The sequence below is a fragment of the Salvelinus sp. IW2-2015 genome, linkage group LG23 (genome assembly GCF_002910315.2).
Source record: "Salvelinus sp. IW2-2015 linkage group LG23, ASM291031v2, whole genome shotgun sequence".
Lineage (NCBI taxonomy): Eukaryota > Metazoa > Chordata > Actinopteri > Salmoniformes > Salmonidae > Salvelinus > Salvelinus sp. IW2-2015.
The window spans coordinates 49,334,656-49,352,792 of record NC_036863.1 but is presented as its reverse complement, the minus strand read 5'-3'; the positions used below and the strand labels follow the sequence as shown (position 1 = coordinate 49,352,792).

At 42.7% G+C, this 18,137-nt stretch overlaps 1 protein-coding gene across 2 annotated transcripts in view; it reads right to left on the bottom strand.

Moving 5' to 3' along the window:
* LOC111950988 (integrin alpha-X) overlaps positions 1-18,137 on the bottom strand; it is a 62,119-nt gene that overhangs the window by 11,838 nt on the left and 32,144 nt on the right. Inside the window, exons 16-26 of one of the 2 annotated variants that reach the window (XM_070434689.1) lie at positions 10,327-10,487; positions 9,589-9,746; positions 6,382-6,510; positions 5,584-5,651; positions 5,350-5,482; positions 3,988-4,101; positions 3,830-3,909; positions 3,567-3,653; positions 3,411-3,471; positions 2,713-2,812; positions 2,341-2,407 (exon numbers count right to left, since the gene is read on the bottom strand). In XM_070434689.1, coding sequence (XP_070290790.1) covers positions 2,403-2,407; positions 2,713-2,812; positions 3,411-3,471; positions 3,567-3,653; positions 3,830-3,909; positions 3,988-4,101; positions 5,350-5,482; positions 5,584-5,651; positions 6,382-6,510; positions 9,589-9,746; positions 10,327-10,487 — 1,096 coding nt within the window. In that variant the 3' untranslated portion in view covers positions 2,341-2,402. Of the gene's footprint in view, positions 1-2,340; positions 2,408-2,712; positions 2,813-3,410; positions 3,472-3,566; positions 3,654-3,829; positions 3,910-3,987; positions 4,102-5,349; positions 5,483-5,583; positions 5,652-6,381; positions 6,511-9,588; positions 9,747-10,326; positions 10,488-18,137 lie in introns of those variants that run through there. The other variant, XM_070434690.1, reaches the window with a different exon arrangement.

Genomic DNA, 18,137 nt, shown 5'->3' with positions numbered 1-18,137 from the left:
TCTTCGGCTTGCAAGCATCCCCCTTTTCCTCCAAACATAACGATGCGTCATTATTGCCAAACAGTTCTTATTGTTTCATCAACCAGAGGACATTTCTCTAAAAGTACAATCTTTGCCCCATGTGCAGTTGCAAACCGTATAGCTGGCTTTTTTATGGCGGTTTTGGCAGCATGGCTTCTTCCTTGCTGAGCGGACTTTCAGTTTACTGTCAATATAGGACTCGTTTTACTCTGGATATAGAATACTTTTGTACCTGTTTCCTACCAGCATCTTCCACAAGTCATTTGCTGTTGTTCTGGGATTGATTTGCAACTTTCGCATCAAAGTACGTTCATCTGCTAGGAACAGAACGCGTCTCCTTCCTGAGCGGTTATGACGGCTGCATGGTCCCATTGTGTTATATACTTTCGTACTAATGTTTGCACAGATGAACGTGGTACCTTCAGGCGTTTGGACAATTGCTCCCAAGGATGAACCAGACTTGTGGGGTTCTACATTTCTTTTCTGAGGTCTTGGATGATTTTCTTTGGATTTTCCCATGATGTCAAGCAAAGAGCACTGAGTTTGAAGGTAGGCCTTGAATACAATCCACAGGTACACTCCAATTGACTCAAATGATGTCAACTAGCTATCAGAAGCTTCTAAACCCATGACATCATTTTTCTGGAATTTCCAAGCTGTTTAAAGGCACAGTCAATTGAGTGCAGTTAAACTCTGACCACTGGAATTGTGATCAGTGAATTATAAGTGAAAATATCTGTCTGTAAACAATTGTTGGAAAAAAATACTTGTGCATGCACAAAGTAGATTCCTAACCGACATGCCAAAACTATAGTTTGTTAACAAGAACATTTGTGGAGTGGTTGAAAAAATGAGTTTTAATGACTCCAACCTAAGTGTATATAAACTTCCGACTCAACTATATGGAGAATGATGTTCATTGACTACAGCTCAGCATCAACACTATAGTGCCCAAGAAGCTCATCACTAAGCTAAGGACTTGGGACGAAACACCTCCCTCTGTAACTGAATCCTGGACTTCCTGATGGGCCGCCCCCCGGTGGTAAGGTAGGCAAACAACACGTCTGCCACACTGATCCTCAACACTGGGGGCCCCTCGGGGGTCTGTACTTAGTCCCCTCCTGTAATCCCTGTTCACCCACGACTTGCGTGGCCAAACATGACTCCAACATCATCATTAAGTTTTACTGACGACACAGGAGTATCCTGTGGACTACAGGAAAATGCAGGCGAACAGGCCCCCATTAACATCAACTGGGCTGTAGTGGAGGAGGTGCGAGTTTCAAGTTCCTTTGGTGTCCACATCACCAGATCTATCATGGTCAAAACCACCCAAGACAAGGCACACGACAAACCTTTTCCCCCTCAGGAGACTGAAATGATTTGGCATGGATCCCCAGATCTTCAAAAAGTTATTACAACTGCACCATCGAGAACATCCTGACCGGTTGCATCACCGCCTGGTATAGACTGTTTTCTCTGGCTACCGTACGGGAACGTACGGAGCGCCCAGTCTTGGACCAAAAGGCTCCTTCACACTTCTATCCCCAAGCCATAAGACTGCTGAACAATCAATCAAATGGCCACCGGACTATCTAATTGACCCCCCCCCCCCCCCCCCATTTGTTTTGTACACTGCTGCTTCTCGCTATTTATTATCTATGCATAGTCACTTCACCCCTACCTACATGTACAAATTACCTCTAACGCTGTACCCCTGCACACGACCGGCACCGGTTACCCCCTGTATATAGCCTCATTTTATATTTATTGTGTTACTTTTTGATTATTTTTTACTTTAGCTTAATTTTGAATATTTTCGTTGTAAGTAAGCATTTCACGGTAAGGTCTACACTTGTTGAGTTCGGCGCATGTGACAAATAAAGTTTGATTTGATTTGACACTGCCAAACAACCGCTATGCGGGTGTCGTCTGACGCGGACCTGATAGAACCTAGCCCCTCATCTGCTTGACATGGACCCATACCAGAGCAATCTATATACGGCTGCCTCATCTAGCCCCATTCAACACCTATGCTTACATACATTGTTCAACAACATGAAACGTATGTATGAAGTTACGATTATCCTACCTCTGAGCTTCACTGATATTCCCAACAAACTTGAAGATGGTTGGCTGATTGATGGACGACAGTCCTATGGTGCAGCCAAACAGATGACAGATGACCCCACTACAGTGCTGTGGTAGACCCAATCAGAAGGGTTAGAGAGAAACGACTGTACTTGTAATGACAAGTGATTAGAGAAACACCATGCTTCTATTTAATTTATGTCTCTTTAGAGGTCTTCTCACCTTGATAAACAGAGTGTTTTTTCCTGTTTAGAGAATACCTCCTTCCTCTCACACGTGTTCCTCTGCTGTTATCCTTTGGCACAAACACAGACGTGCACGCAAAAATAAGAACACGTATATACCAGAAGACATATGCAAACAACCAAATACCATTCCTGCACTGGTACTTCATGCTGATTGACTAAGGAAAGTGCTGCTTGACTATTGTAGATGCTGTCAGGTGACCTGCGTCTGCTACAGACCAGGCACAAAAAAAAGGAAATGCTTCAAGTGAGTGAAACACAAGGTACTATCGAAACTTGCCCAATAAGAAAAATCATTTTCGCTTCCAATGTTAAAAAAGGTTACCCGAATGAAAAGGACCCAGGCTGCACTCACTGTTTGAAGAAGAGACACATTCCACGTAACCAGAGTCCAACTCCACTGGAATCACAAATGTAACATTGACCGGTGCGGCCACATTTCCTATATTCTCCACCTCAGAGATTGAGATAGGACACGGGGAGATTGTTAAAGGAATTTTGATTCCTGTTTATTAACCAATTCAATTAAAACACTCTGCCATAAATAAGAATTTGTAAGATAATTATCTCATAAAAATGGACAGATACCATCTTAAAATCAAATCAATCATAACGTTTATTCTCGAGAGTACTGATTCATAATACATTTTACATCAGGTTATATAATGAAGATGATGTCATAGGTTTTAATGTCCAACCTCCTTCTCGGCATACAATGGCAATACAGTTAGAGTTCTCATTTACTGTCTGCCACCTGTTTAACTACTACAACCAACTCAAGGTCTTTCCCCTCCCTGGGTAGAGACATCATTCTAGCCTGTCTGAAGATAAACCCATTCTTTCTAAACAAGGAACACATAACATTCAACATTATGAGTTATAATTCTAAGTCAAATGTATACATATTTTAGTCATTAAACACAAAAATCCCGTAAAACGAGAATAAGAGATATAACAGGAAAGAAGTGTAATTGAAACACTAACCGATAAGAGATAGACATGTATACAGAACCAGTAGGCAGCAGTACCATGTACAGTATGATTTATCCCTACCATGTATATGTGCTCCAGAAGCTTGTTGTCTGGGAAAGTTATGTATTGGGAGGAGTATCCTCTGAAATATAACGATAAGTAAAGATCGTTTATCCTGCCTCAGTCACTATTGTCATATTGAAACTTTGTCTGAAGAGGAAAATTGTATGCACCCACCCTTTCACAACAATATTGATAGGAAGTTTGACATCTACAGAGGTGCTTGCATAGTTATCCTGAAGGGTGCCCTGTCCTTCATTATCACTGTAGGACAGAAGAATGAATACACAAACAGTGTTGACGTTTACCTTTGACACAAATTACGAACTACAAATTCTGATTAGATAGATGAATGGAATAGAGTAAAATAGAAAATAACAACTTCATTTCCCCCCCCCTCCATCACTGGTTAAGTTCTATCCGTGGAGATGGTGACTCACGTAGTAACAAACACATTGAAAGCCAGTCTTTCTCTCAAACAGGATGGCTCATACACTGTGAATGACATCAACACTGTCACCTGGGGGAAGGGCAGAAACAGATCAAAATGTTTTCTCTCTCAGCTTTACAAAAATGCAGTAGGCTGAATGATATTTACCCGTGCCCCCTGTCTCAGGACATTAGAGCTGAGGGGACACACTGTGTGTGTGATGTTTTCTAGTTCTGTGGTGTTGGACACACACCAGACAGTCAACTGGCCTGGTCCTGATGGCTGTAACAGATTGAACATTTACCTGTGACATGATCAAAACCAAACTAAACCAGCTGATGAAAGCAAACACTTTATCATATCTCTATTCCTCCATCCTTGCCACCCCTATTCACAACTAAATCCATCCTTTCATCCCTCCATCCTTCCCACCCCTGCTCACAACTAAATCCATCCCATCCTTTCATCCCTCCATCCTTACCACCCCTGCTCACAACTAAATCCATCCCATCCTTTCATCCCTCCATCCTTACCACCCCTGCTCACAACTAAATCCATCCCGTCCTTTCATCCCTCCATCCTTACCACCCCTGCTCACAACTAAANCTTTCATCCCTCCATCCTTCCCACCTCTGTTCACAACTAAATCCATCCTTTCATCCCTCCATCCTTCCCACAACTAAATCCATTGCATCCCTTCATAYAGTATATCTCTATCGTTCATCCTTTCATCCCTCCATCATTCCCACCCCTGCTCACAACTAAATCCATTGCATCCCTTCATACAGTATATCTCTATCGTTCATCCTTTCATCCCTCCATCTTTCCCACCCCTGCTCACAACTAAATCCATCCCATCCTTTCATCCCTCCATCCTTCCCACCCCTGCTCACAACTAAATCCACCCCATCCTTTCATCCCTCCATCCTTCCCACCCATGCTCACAACTAAATCCATTGCATCCCTTCATACAGTATATTTCGATTGTTCATCCTTTCATCCCTCCATCCTTGCTCACAACTAAATCCATCCCATCCTTTCATCCCTCCATCCTTCCCACCCCCGTTCACAACTAAATCCATCCCGTCCTTTCATCCCTCCATCCTTCCCACCCCTGCTCACAACTAAATCCATCCCATCCTTTCATCCCTCCATCCTTCCCACCTCTGCTCACAACTAAATCCATCCCATCCTTTCATCCCTCCATCCTTTTCCACCCCTGCTCACAACTAAATCCATCACGTCCTTTCATCCCTCCATTCTTCCCAACCATGCTCACAACCAAATCCATTGCATCCCTTCATACAGTATATCTCTCTAGCGTTCATCCTTTCATCCCTCCATCATTCCCACCCCTGYTCACAACTAAATCAATCACATGCCTTCATACAGTATATCTCTATCGTTCATCCTTTCATCCCTCCATCCACCCTGCTCACAACTAAATCTCTCCATCACACCCCTTCATATATCTCTCTAGCCCTTCATCCTACACCTGCCTCCATCCCTCCCGACAGTGGTGGGTCTTACCCGTTTGGCACGAACGAAGGGTATGGAGGAGGGGTGGACCAGTGTCAGCTCAGCCTCAGAGGAATCCTCTCCACTGTTAGCCACCTCTACAGACACTTCTACTGGGAAACCTTGGCTACACACCACCTCTGGACTGGAGGAGAGGAGAGAGCGAGAGAGAGGGAGAGAGAGACCGTTTAACAAACAGTTCAATTAATACAATGACAAATTGGACAAATATTTGACATATTTCACCTGGTGACATTGACTGATAAGTCAGAGACACACACATGGTCCTCGCCACAAACCTTCTCCAGCAAGATCTGAAAGAAACAATCACAAACTGCTGCAAAAACTTGTATTTTATTTAACCTTTATTTAACCAGGTAGGCTAGTTGAGAACAAGTTCTCATTTACAACTGTGACCTGGCCAAGATAAAGCACAGCAGTTCGACACATACAACAACACAGAGTTACACATGGAATAAACAAACATACAGTCAATAATACAGATGAAAAAGTCTATACACAGTGTATGCAAATGAGGTAAGATAAGGGAGGTAAGGCAATAAATAGGCCATGGTGGTGAAGTAATTACAATATAGCAATTAAACACTGGAGTGATAGATGTGCAAAAGATGAATGTGYAAGTAGATATACTGGGGTGCAAAKGAGCAAGATAAATAAATAAATGCAGTATGGTGATGAGGTAGTTGGATGGGCTATTTACAGATGGGCTATGTACAGGTGCAGTGATCTGTGAGCTGCTCTGACAGCTGGTGCTTAAAGTTAGTGAGGGAGATATGAGTCTCCAGCTTCAGTGATTTTTGCAGTTCGTTCCTGTCATTGGCAGCAGAGAACTGGAAGGAAAGGCGGCCAAAGTAGGAATTGGCTTTGGGGGTGMCCAGTGAAATATACCTGCTTRAGCGCGTGCTACRGGTGGGTGCTGCTATGGTGACCAGTGAGCTGAGATAAGGCGGGGCTTTACCTAGCACATTCATAGACACACAACCAAATTACACACACGCACACAGACACACAAACAGCACTCACCATGTGTGCAAAAGAGGTTGGGTTGTCTGGGCTCAGGACTGACTTCAGTCCTCCTGTCCCTGGTACCTCCAGACCCTCCACAGCCAATTGAACAGACAGAGGCACCTCAYGGTAGTCTGATATACAATCCTGGAGGACAGACCCAGAGAACACACCAAAACACTCCTCAAATAAACACCCCCAAAAACACACTAAGCATTTACCAAGTGCAGACAGACTGGGAATAGTGAGGTGTAAATGTGTAAATACAAACCCATACAAGTCGTACAACCATTGTGTGGTGTCTCCACAATGGTCGTGTAAATGTGTTTTGTGCAGACAAACTCATAAAAGAAATGTCTGTCGTATCACACCCATTATGTCAAATGCATTGTACATTCGCAGTCACACTTTAGTTATTTAGCAGACGCTCTTATACAGAGCGACTTGCAGGAGCAATTAGGGTTAAGTGCCTTGCTCAAGGACATAATGACACATTTTTGACCTAGTCGACTCAGGGATTCGAGCCAGCGACTTTTCGGTTACTGGCCCAACGCTCTTAACCACTGGGCCAGCTGCACTGGGCCAGCTGCTTCCTCTGCCCCCCTGTACAACCTGAGTGTGTATGGAGCCAACTACATACATGCAATATAATGTACACATACGCACCTAAAGGATGCACACAGGGACAAAACTCACAACAACATGCACTAATTTAAAATAAAATGTTATTTGTCACATGCACCTTTATACAACGGGTGTAGTCTTTACTGTGAAATGCTTACTTTTACAGTTTGGGGAAGGCCCTTTCCTGTTTCATGAAGGCCCTTTCCTGTTTCATTTCCTTTCATGACAATTCCCCCGTGCACAAAGCGAGGTCCATACAGAAATGGTTTGTCGAGATCGCTGTGGAAGAACTTGACTGGCCTACACAGAGCCCTGACCTCAACCCCATCGAACACCTTTGGGATGAATTGGAACGCCGACTGTGAGCCAGGCCTAATCGCCCAACATCAGTGCCCAATCTCACTAATGCTCTTGTGGCTGAATGAAAGCAAGTCCCCACAGCGATGATCCTACATCTAGTGGAAAGCCTTTCCAGAAGAGTGGAGGCTGGTATAAGCAGCAAAGCAGCATTAATATGGAGTTGGGTGACCAACTCCATATTAATGCCCATGATTTTGGAATGAGATGTTCAACGAGCAGGTGTCCACATACTGTTGGTCATGTAGTGTATGTGTGTGGGTTTTGTGTGGAGAGTGTGTATGTATAGTCTTGTGAGTGTGCATAGAGTCAGTGCAAGATAGGGTCAGTGCAGATAGACGGAGTAACCATTACATTAACTACACTGAACAAAAATATAAACGCAACATGTAAAGCGTTGGACCCATGTTTCATGAGCTGATAAAAAAAATCCCAGAAATATTCCATATGTATTCCGATAAAAATCGTATTTCTTAGTTGTTGTTTTTTTTACATCCCTGTTAGTGAGCATTTATCCTTTGCCAAGATAATCGATCCACCTGACAGGAGTGGCATATTAAGAAGCTGATTAAACAGCATGATCATTACACAGGTGCACCTTGTGCTGGGGGGCAATAAAAGGCCACTTTAAAATGTGCAGTTTTGTCACACAACACAGTGCCACAGATAACTCGAGGTTTGAGGGAGCGTGCAATTGTCATACTGACTGCAGGAAGGTCCACCAGAGCTGATGCCAGAGAATTTAATGTTAATTTATCGACCATAAGCTGCCTCCAACGTTGTTTTAGAGAATTTGGCAGTACGTCCATCTGGCCCCCCAACCGCAGACCACGTGTAACCACACCAGCCCAGGACCTCCTGGCTTCTTCACCTGCGGGATAGTTTGTGGGGGTGTGTCTGTAATACCACCCTTTTCTGGTGAAAAACCCATTCTGATTGGCTGGGCCTGGCTCCCCAGTGGACCTTCCTCTGAGTATATCTTCCTCTGTAGTGCTTTGTGGTCAAGGGTTGTGCAAGGGCCCATGTCAAATCGTTTCAGCTTCCTGAGGGGGGAGACGCGCTGTCCTTTAAAACATTTTTTTTAACCTTTATTTAACTAGGCAAGTCAGTTAAGAACTAATTCTTATTTTCAATGACGGCCTAGGAACATTCCGTTAACTGCCTTGTTCAGGGTCAGAACAACAGATTTTTACCTTGTCAGCTCAGGGATTCGATCTTGCAACCTTTCAGTTACAAGTCCAACACTCTACCCAGTAGGCTACCTGCCGCTGTCTATGAAAAGCATTTTCACATAGTTATTTCCCCTCTTGTCCATGTGTGAGAGGGCAGTGTGAAGTTGTGAAGTGCAATTGAGATTGCTTCATCTGTGGATCTGTTGGGGCAGTAGGCAAATTGGAGTGGGTCCAGGGTGTCTGGGATGATGGTATCAATGTGTGTCATGACCAGCCTTTCAAAGCACTTCATAATTATAGATGTGAGTGCTACAGGCTGATAGTCATTAAGGCAGGTTACCTTGGAGTTCTTGGGAACAGGGACAATGGTGGTCAGCTTGAAACAWGTTGGGATTACAGACTTGGACAAGGAGAAATGTAAAATGTCTGTGAAGTCAGTTTCCAGCTGGTCTGCACATGCTTTGAAAATGTGCCCTGGTATTCCGTCTGTTCTGGTAGCCTTGCGAGTGTTGACTTATTCAAATGTTTTACTCACATCGGCCACAGAGAGCGAGATCACATAGTCACCCAGAACAACGGGGGCTTTCACGCAAGACTCAGTGTTGTATTCCCCAAAGCGAGCATAAAAGGCATTTAGCTTGTTTGGTAGTTCTGCATCGTTGGGCATTTACATTTTTAAAAAATTATTTAACGTTTATTTAACATCTCACGGCTGGGTTTTCCTTTCTAATCCATTATCGTCTGCAAGCCCTGCAAAATACAACGAGAGTCAGAGCCAGTGTAATAGGATTCCACCTTCCTCCTATATTGTCCTTTTGCATGTTTAATGTCTCGTTAGAGGTCGTAGTGATCTTTCTTGTCTGTGTCCATGTCTGTGTCCCGTTTCTTGTAAGTGGYAACTCTAGCTTTTAGCCCAGCTCGGATATTTCCTTGTAATCTATGGTTTTTGGTTTGGATACTTTCGTATAATCACAGTGGGGACAACGTCGTCTATGCACTCATTGATGAAGCCTGTGACTAAGGTGGTCAATTTCTACACACACATAGAAAGTGGTGTGAAGCTACCACTGACCGGGATACTGAGGGAGAAGTTGTGGCAGGCAGTGCCTGTAACTGTTTCATCCCAGCTGGAGGATGTTGATCTGGGGTAGAAGCGCAGACGGGCTGGCCTGGTCCTGGTCTGATCCTCCAGTAGATCCACTGTCACAGACACTGATGCCTGGAGAGAAGCTAGGGCAGAGAAACATACCAGTTACAGCAGTGATATTCAAAGTCGTGTTCGCAGTGGGGTCGCCACATTTGAAAGAAAGTGGCTTTAATTGTCTTTTTTATTTATTTATTTTTTTACATATTGGTATTCAATATGGAACAATATACAACCGTATTGGAACGATTATTAGAAGAAAAAAAATTGTAAATGTATTTATTCATTTTGATAAGAAAGATGAAAATCTGTAAAAATGTTAATTTACAGATTTTAAGGTTGCCTCATTAGATTTGGAGTGGGGTGTGATCGTGAAAAAAATGGGCTCCCTGCTGAAAACTTTTGAATACTACTGAGTTACAAGATGGGTTATGTTACACAATGAAATTTAAAGTTGAAGAAAACAAGAGATAACATAAAATATCCAAAGCATTATAAAAATTTGAAATAAATGTAACAGGTGTTGTCTAACAGCCTAAGAGTTTCCCAGACACAGATTAATGGACAAACAAACCGAGCCAATATAACAAATTCCTCTCATTCCAGTAATACAACTCAAAGTAGAGTGTGCTATGCTGTGTGTTGTAGTGTGGAGATAATCTGTACCCTGTATGTTTCCCACGTGTGCCCCAGTGACAGTCACACACAGAATGGCTGTGGTTACGGGAGTGTTAAGGGCCATGGGGACGGCACAGTGGAAGTAGTTCTGGGAGATCATGGGAGGGTCCATGGTGACAGACACCAACACGCGCATCACTGGCTGGGACCTGGGGTGGACAAGAGGACACAACAGATCAAACAGTCAAAGACTCTACTACTACTACAGAAAAAAATGTCTACTCTTTCCATTGAATTTTTATGTTCCCCTGCTCTAAAACATGTCAAATCAGGGGGTCCAAAACATTGAGAAACATTGGATCACCTTGTGTCTTTTAAACATGCTCCCTCCTCACTGTCTCCCCGTTCACCTATCTCCCACTGTATATACTCTGTCTGTCAATAAAGCATGAACAAATACGGAAAGAGAGTGACTCTCCCATATGCCATATTATGAAATGGGTTGTTCAGATCCTGGATGGTGATTGGTTGATATGCGGGAGTTGTGGGACAACAACTACCGCAAAATACCATGACGTGTTAATGTCATAATTCCACTATTCACCTAGCCCAGGCAGGAAATTCAAAAACTGAATCAACATACTATTTGGATTGCGACAGTTGGGGGATATATAAAGCTACCTGCCTGCCTCTAAGACCTGTGCAACAATAGTAGTCACCTGGAAAACTTTTCCACCAATATTATCTTTTACCCAATAGGGCTATCTTCTGTAAACAACCCCTACCTTGTCACAACACAACTGATTGGCTCAAACACATTAAGAAGGAAATAAATTCCACAGGAACACCTGTTAATATAAATGCATTCCAGGTGACTACCTCATTAAGCTGGTTGAGAGAATGCCAAGAATGTACAAAACTGTCATCAAGGCAAAGGGTGGCTACTTTGAAGAATCTCAAATATAAAATATATTTTGATTTGTTTAACACTTTTTTGGTTGGGTCAATATCACTAAAAGTGTTATTTTTTGTCCTCAAGATAAATCATTCAAAATTGTATATAAAAAATATACACTGGATCAAATTTCAAAAGGATCCTTAAGTGTGTATGCCTTCATGGTAATAGAAGCGTAATGACATAGACTTCAAAGTAAATTTTATACATTTTAGACTATTTTATTTCAGTGGAAGGAGGCAGTTTTCAATGTCCCAAGTGCTGCTCAACTTCAACGAGAATAATTAGGAATAAAATTATACATAATTTTTTYCCCCCCCTTAATTTACCAATTTTCTTAATTAAATGTTATCTTGTGTAGTCTTTTTATGTTAAATGCTGCACTTTTTTTATAAGACCCCGCCCTGTGCAACTGGGTCCTGGACTTCCTGACGGGCCGCCCCCAGGTGGTGAGGGTAGGAAACAACATCTCCACCCCGCTGATCCTCAACACTGGGGCCCCACAAAGGTGCGTTCTCAGCCCCCTCCTGTACTCCCTGTTCACCCATGACTGCGTGGCCATGTGTAACAGTATAACTTTAGTACGTTCCCTCGCCCCGACCTCGGGCGCGAACCAGGGACCCTCTGCACACATCAACAACTGACAGCCCACGAAGCGTCGTTACCCATCGCTCCACAAAGCCGCGGCCCTTGCAGAGCAAGGGAAAACCCTACTTCAGTTCTCAGCGCAAGTGACGTAACCGATTGAAACGCTATTAGCGTGTACCCGCTAACTAGCTAGCCATTCACATCCGTTACACTCACCCCCCTTTCACCTCCTCCTTTTCCGCAGCAACCAGTGATCCGGGTCATCAGCATCAATGTAACAGTATAACTTTACGTCGTCCCCTCGCGGGCGCGAACCAGGGACCTCTGCACACATCAACAACAGTCGCCACGAAGCGTCGTTACCCATCGCTCCACAAAGCCGTGGCCCTTGCAGAGCAAGGGAAACCCTACTTCAGTCTCAGCGCAAGTGACGTAACCGATTGAAACGCTATTAGCGCGTACCGCTAACTAGCTAGCCATTCACATCCGTTACACATGCAACGCCTCCAACTCAATCATAAAAGTTTGCTGCCCACAACCGCAGGGCTCTCCAGAGCGTGGTGCGGTCTGCACAACGCATCACAGGGGGCAAACTACCAGCTGGGACAGAGAATTGAAAAACAGCTTCTAACTCAAGGCCATCAGATTGTTAAACAGCCATCACTAGCACAGAGAGGCGGTTGCCTACCTAAAGACTTGATATCGATTGGCCACTTTAATAAATGGAACACTATTCACTTTAATAATTACATTTTAAGAATATTTACATATTCTCACATGTACACTACCGTTCAAAGGTTTGGGGTCACTTAGACATTTCCTTGTTTTCCATGAGAACATACATGAAATGAGTTGCAAAATGATAGGAAATATAGTCAAAATGAATAGGAAATTAGGTCAAGGCGTTGACAAGTTTTTAAATAATGATTTTTAATTGAAATAATATTTTGTCCTTCAAACTTTGCCTTCATCAATATAATCCTCCATTTGCAGCAATTACAGCCTTGTAGAACTTTGACATTCTAGTTGTCAATTTGTTGAGGTAATTTGAAGAGATTTCACCCCGTGCTTCCTGAAGCACCTCCCACAAGTTGGATTGGCTTGATGGGCACTTCTTACGTACCATACGGTCACGCTGCTCCCACAACAGCTCAATAGGGTTGAAGATCCGTGACTGTTCTGGCCACTCCATTATAGACAGAATACCAGCTGACTGCTTCTTCCGTAAATAGTTCTTGCATAGTTTGGAGCTGTACTTTGGGTCATTGTCCTGTTGTAGGAGGAAATTGGCATTGCAAAAATGGAGTGATAGCTTCCTTCTTCAAGATCCCTTTTTCCCTGTACAAATCTCCCACTTTACCATCACCAAAGCACCCCCAGTCCATCACATTGCCTCCACCATGCTTGACAGATGGCGTCAAGCACTCCTCCAGCATCTTTTCATTTTTCTACATCTCACGAATGTTCTTCTTCGTGATCTGAACACCTCAAACTTAGATTAGTCTGTCCATAACACTTTTCTCAATCTTCCTCTTGTCAGTGTCTGTGTTCTTTTGCCCATCTTAATATTTATTTTTATTGGCCAGTCTGAGATATGGCTTTTTCTTTGCAACTCTCGCTAGAAGACCAGCAATCCCGGAATCCTGCTTCACCGTTGACGTTGAGACTGGTGTTTTGCGGGTACTATTTAATGAAGCTGCCAGTTGAGGACTTGTGAGGCGTCTGTTTCTCAAACTAGACAGTCTAATGTACTTGTCCTCTTTCTCAGTTGTGCACCGGGGCCTCCCACTACTCTTTCTATTCTGGTTAGAGCCAGTTTGCGCTGTTCTGTGAAGGGAGAAGCACACAACGTTGTTCGAGATCTTCAGTTTCTTGGAAATTTCTCACAAGGAATAGCCTTCATTTCTCAGAACAAGAATAGACTGACAAGTTTCAGAAGATAGTTCTTTATTTCTGGCCATTTTGAGCCTGTAATCGAACCCACAAATGCTGATGCTCCAGATACTCAACTAGTCTACAGAAGATGAGAAGTAATTTCAACAAGGTTACTCTTCGGCCTGAAAATTCTAGGTCTACTTGAAGGTAATCATCTGTTTTATATGTGTACATCGATTTTTTTAATGAAAAGGCAGGAAAGTATCAATCAATGAAATTAATTTATAAAGGCCTTTTTACATCAAATCAAAACAAATGTTATTGGTAACATACACATGGTTAGCAGATGTTAGTGCGAGTGTAGCGAAATGCTTGTTCTTCTAGTTCCGACTGTACAGTACTATCTAACAAGTAATCTAACAAATTCACAACGACTACCTTACACACATACATGTAAAGGGATGAATAAGAATATGTACATATAAGTATATGGATGAGCCATGGCCTCTAAATATATGGATGAGCCATAAATTTGGCCACTATGTTAATCTGGGAAGAAAGTTATCCACATTACAAAACACCGACCAACAAGTAGCCTATCTAAACACTGAGTTTAAGGTATGCTATGGTTATGGGTGCACCCTCAAAAACTAGGAATACACCAATCATAGCCCATTCAAATGTACACGGCTAGACACACAAAACAATTAGCCTACAATTTTTAAAAAGAGAATGAGATATACAGAGTTAGCTCAAATGTTCAAATTATTATCTTTATATTCAAGCATCAAGCATATCAAAAGTATCAACAACTTCACACACACACACTGAACTTGAACATAAACTACAACAATGTAAGTAAGTATAATACAAAAGTTGAAAAAGCACCCCTCTACAAAAAAAATTTGATTACAATGTTCACTCACTGGTGTCCATAAAGCAAACAGCACAAAAGTAAACACATCTATACACTGAGTCAATTAAATTGAACATTGGCTACTGTTCGGAATTTTATGAATAATGACTAAACAATATCTACATTTAAATAGAACTATAACTAATTGAACTCTACTCTGTATTATTATATCTGATTAATAATGTTAATTCATAAGGAAGGGATTATGTAGCATGAACAAGGAGTAATTAAAACATAATAAACACCATTCCAACTTAGTTGGAGAGGTATGTGTTGTGGGTTTTTAAGTAAGCAAAAAGGATCGTTAACCTATAGTTGAACCGAGTCAACTTAGCTCTGGGATGTTTAGATAAGGCAGCGAGTACCTCCCTAGGTTTTCCATTATCTGTAGCTGTCTTCTGAATAGTGATAGATGAAGGTGAGACTTCAGAAGTTAATCTTGATATAATGTGTCTGGAGTGAGCGAGCTAGGGGGTTGTAATAAACTTTTGAACCTGCTTTGTCTTGGTCGAGAGGAGGAGATTCATTCTACAACCAATGACGTCATATTTTGTATATAAACTGTTGTTTGTGGTTCCATGGGAGCGCACTCACGAGAATAAATGCTATTGGCTGATTCTGAGACTGGTCTCTGTCTATTTTATGCAAAAATAAGGCTCTTACAAATTCTTAGAAACAAAGAGTGATTTCAATTGAATTGAACAAAAGACACATATAGGAATTATTAAATTCCCTTGACAATTGGTCCTTCGAGCAGATTTCCAAACTCCTCTGTCGTCCGAAGGTAGTACGCCGAAAACCGTGCACGGGCGGGTCTGGACCCGTTATTTAAAGACCTGGCCTCTGAATTGAGGTTTAGAGAACAGGCCGGTATATATATATCTAAGGTCGACAGAGACGGTGACGGAACCTCAAGAACATTGCTTTTCCCAGCCTTCAGGACCAGGTCAGTTTAGCCTCTATTCTCGAATTTGGGGGGAATGATGTAAGTTATCTTTAATTTGATGTTCTAAAAGTGTTTAGAATTTATCAATAATAGGAGCTTCGCTATTCCAAACACATATAGGAWTTATTAAATTCCCTTGACAGCTACATAACTGCAAGTATAATACGAAAGTCCACAAAACATGCCTCTGTACAAAAGCTTTAACTCACAGCAAATTTTCTTTCACCCTTGTCAGCCTGTTAAGGAAGAGTCATAGCATAGCTACTTCAGCGTAACCAGGAAGTAATTACCACTAGTAAACCAGTAGGTTGGCGCAGTAACTCACTGCTCTCTGACATCTTGTCAGTGATGTCATCTTTGTCAAGTCCCATAAGAATCTCCTTCTCTGTTGCCATCAAAAGGAACGCTTCAAGGTTCTCTTGAGTGAGGGAGGTTGTTAGGCGGTTCTTCATACATTTCAGGGTGGAGAAGGTCTTCTCACAAGCCACCTGAGTGATGGATAGGGTGAGGAGGAACTTGTAGCCAAAACCAATGATGTGATACGCATCCGTGAGCAGATTGTACTAAGACAGAAGACAGAAGCATATCGGGCAGTTTTTACATGTGGAACAACTTCTGCTCACCAAGTCCACCCTTTCATCAGGATCCTCAAAGCCTTCCCCTGATTTATCATTGGTGGCGGTGGCCCTGGTGTTGTACTCCTCCAATGCTGACTGTTTCAGTCTTTCCCACTGTTGTGCAAGGCTTATCAGTTCAGCCTGCAATGCATCAACAGTGGCATGTTCATCAAATTCCAGTAAGCAGTTGCTGAGCTCCTTCATGGCTGTCTTTGGAAGGCCCTTTTCTCTGATCTCAGGAAAATGCATCGGATTCATGCAGGAGACATCTGCACACAGCACTGCATTTGCTGCATAAATGTGGTGAATACTTCCAACAACAGTGTCCAGTACCACATTGTGGATCTTGATTTTGTAATCCATGTCTGCATTAGCAATGGGCTCGTCTTCTGCCAACTTACCTGCTATTATCTTCTTTTTTTGTTCTCTTCTCTGGGAGAGCAGTCTGAGCTTTGGCATCACAGTCCTGCTGCTCCTCCAGAATGCCATTGGCCCACTCAACAAAGTTGTCTGCTGCCCTCTTCACACCGCCAAAGTCTCGTGCACACTTCTCAGGTTATCCTCCGTTCCTGTCACCAAGTGCTGTTACGATATCCATGGCACTTGTTTGCAAGTATTTAGAGAGAAGGGACGTCTGCTCAAAAATCCTGAGAAAAACCTCAGCTGTAAGTATTGTTTCATACTTTAGGAGAGCATCCTTGTACCCTTGGGACTTTGTTCGGATGGCAGGTTTAATGGTCACATTCTTTTCAATTCTTTCCATAGTGATGACCCCATCCGTGTAAAGTGCACGGTCAGACTTTGCAAAGCTTCCAAATACCTCGTCTTTGGCCTACCAGCGTGTTTCACCAATTACATCAAGCCGTCTGTGTCTCCTGTCATCACTGGTTTCCTCCCATAGCTTCATGCGCTTCTAGGAATCTCGAACGAACACTGCAATGTCATTCAGTAGTGAGAAAAGGGATTCACTTGCCATTCAGTGGTGTAGGTTAGCACAAGGTTGAGGACATGTGAGTAACACCATATGTGTACTTGGTTAGGAGGCTCTCCTGTGAGCGATGCAGAGAAGCCCCTGTATTGTCCCTGCATATTAGCTGCTCCGTCTGTTGCATTACCAACACACTGTTTGATATCTATGTCCATCTTCTCAAGGGTCTATTTCACAAGGTCCACAAAGTACTGTCCAGTCGATGACTCACAGTCAATGACCGCAATGAGTCTCTCGTGGACAACATCAGTGACATATCGCAGAACTACTGCACACTGGTCTTTGGATGTTAAATCCTGTGTTGTGTCCATTTGTATTGAGAACATCCCTGCCTTTCTCACTTCAACAGCAATTGTCTGCTGAATCAACATTCTGATGACCTCAATGACTTTATTTGCTGTTGTTTTGGATGTCATAGTTACCAAGGACCCTCTTCCTTTACTTCCCACCTTCTTCTTGCTCTTCCCAAAGCAATCACAGCGTAGCCTAGTGGTTAGAGCGTTGGACTAGTAACCAAAGAGTTGCAAGATCAAATCCCAGAGCTGACAAGGTAAAAATATATCGTTCTGCCCCTGAACAAGGCAGTTAACACACTGTTCCTAGGCTGTCATTGAAAATAAGAATTTGTTCTTAAAACTTCTTGTCAATAGGGGGGCGCTGTTTTCATTTTGGAAAAAATCGTGCCCAAATTAAACTGCCTCGTACTCTATTCTAGATCGTACAATATGCATATTATTATTACTATTGGATAGAAAACACTCAAGTTTCTAAAACTGTTAGAATTATATCTGTGAGTAAAACAGAACTCATTTTGCAGCAAACTTCCAGACAGGAAGTGAAAAATCTGAAAACGATGCTCTGTTCCAGGGCCTGCCTATTCAATTGCCTAATATTTATCGATATGCATGCACTTCATACGCCTTCCACTAGATGTCAGCAGGCAGTGGAAGGTGGAATGGGGTGTCTAACTTGAT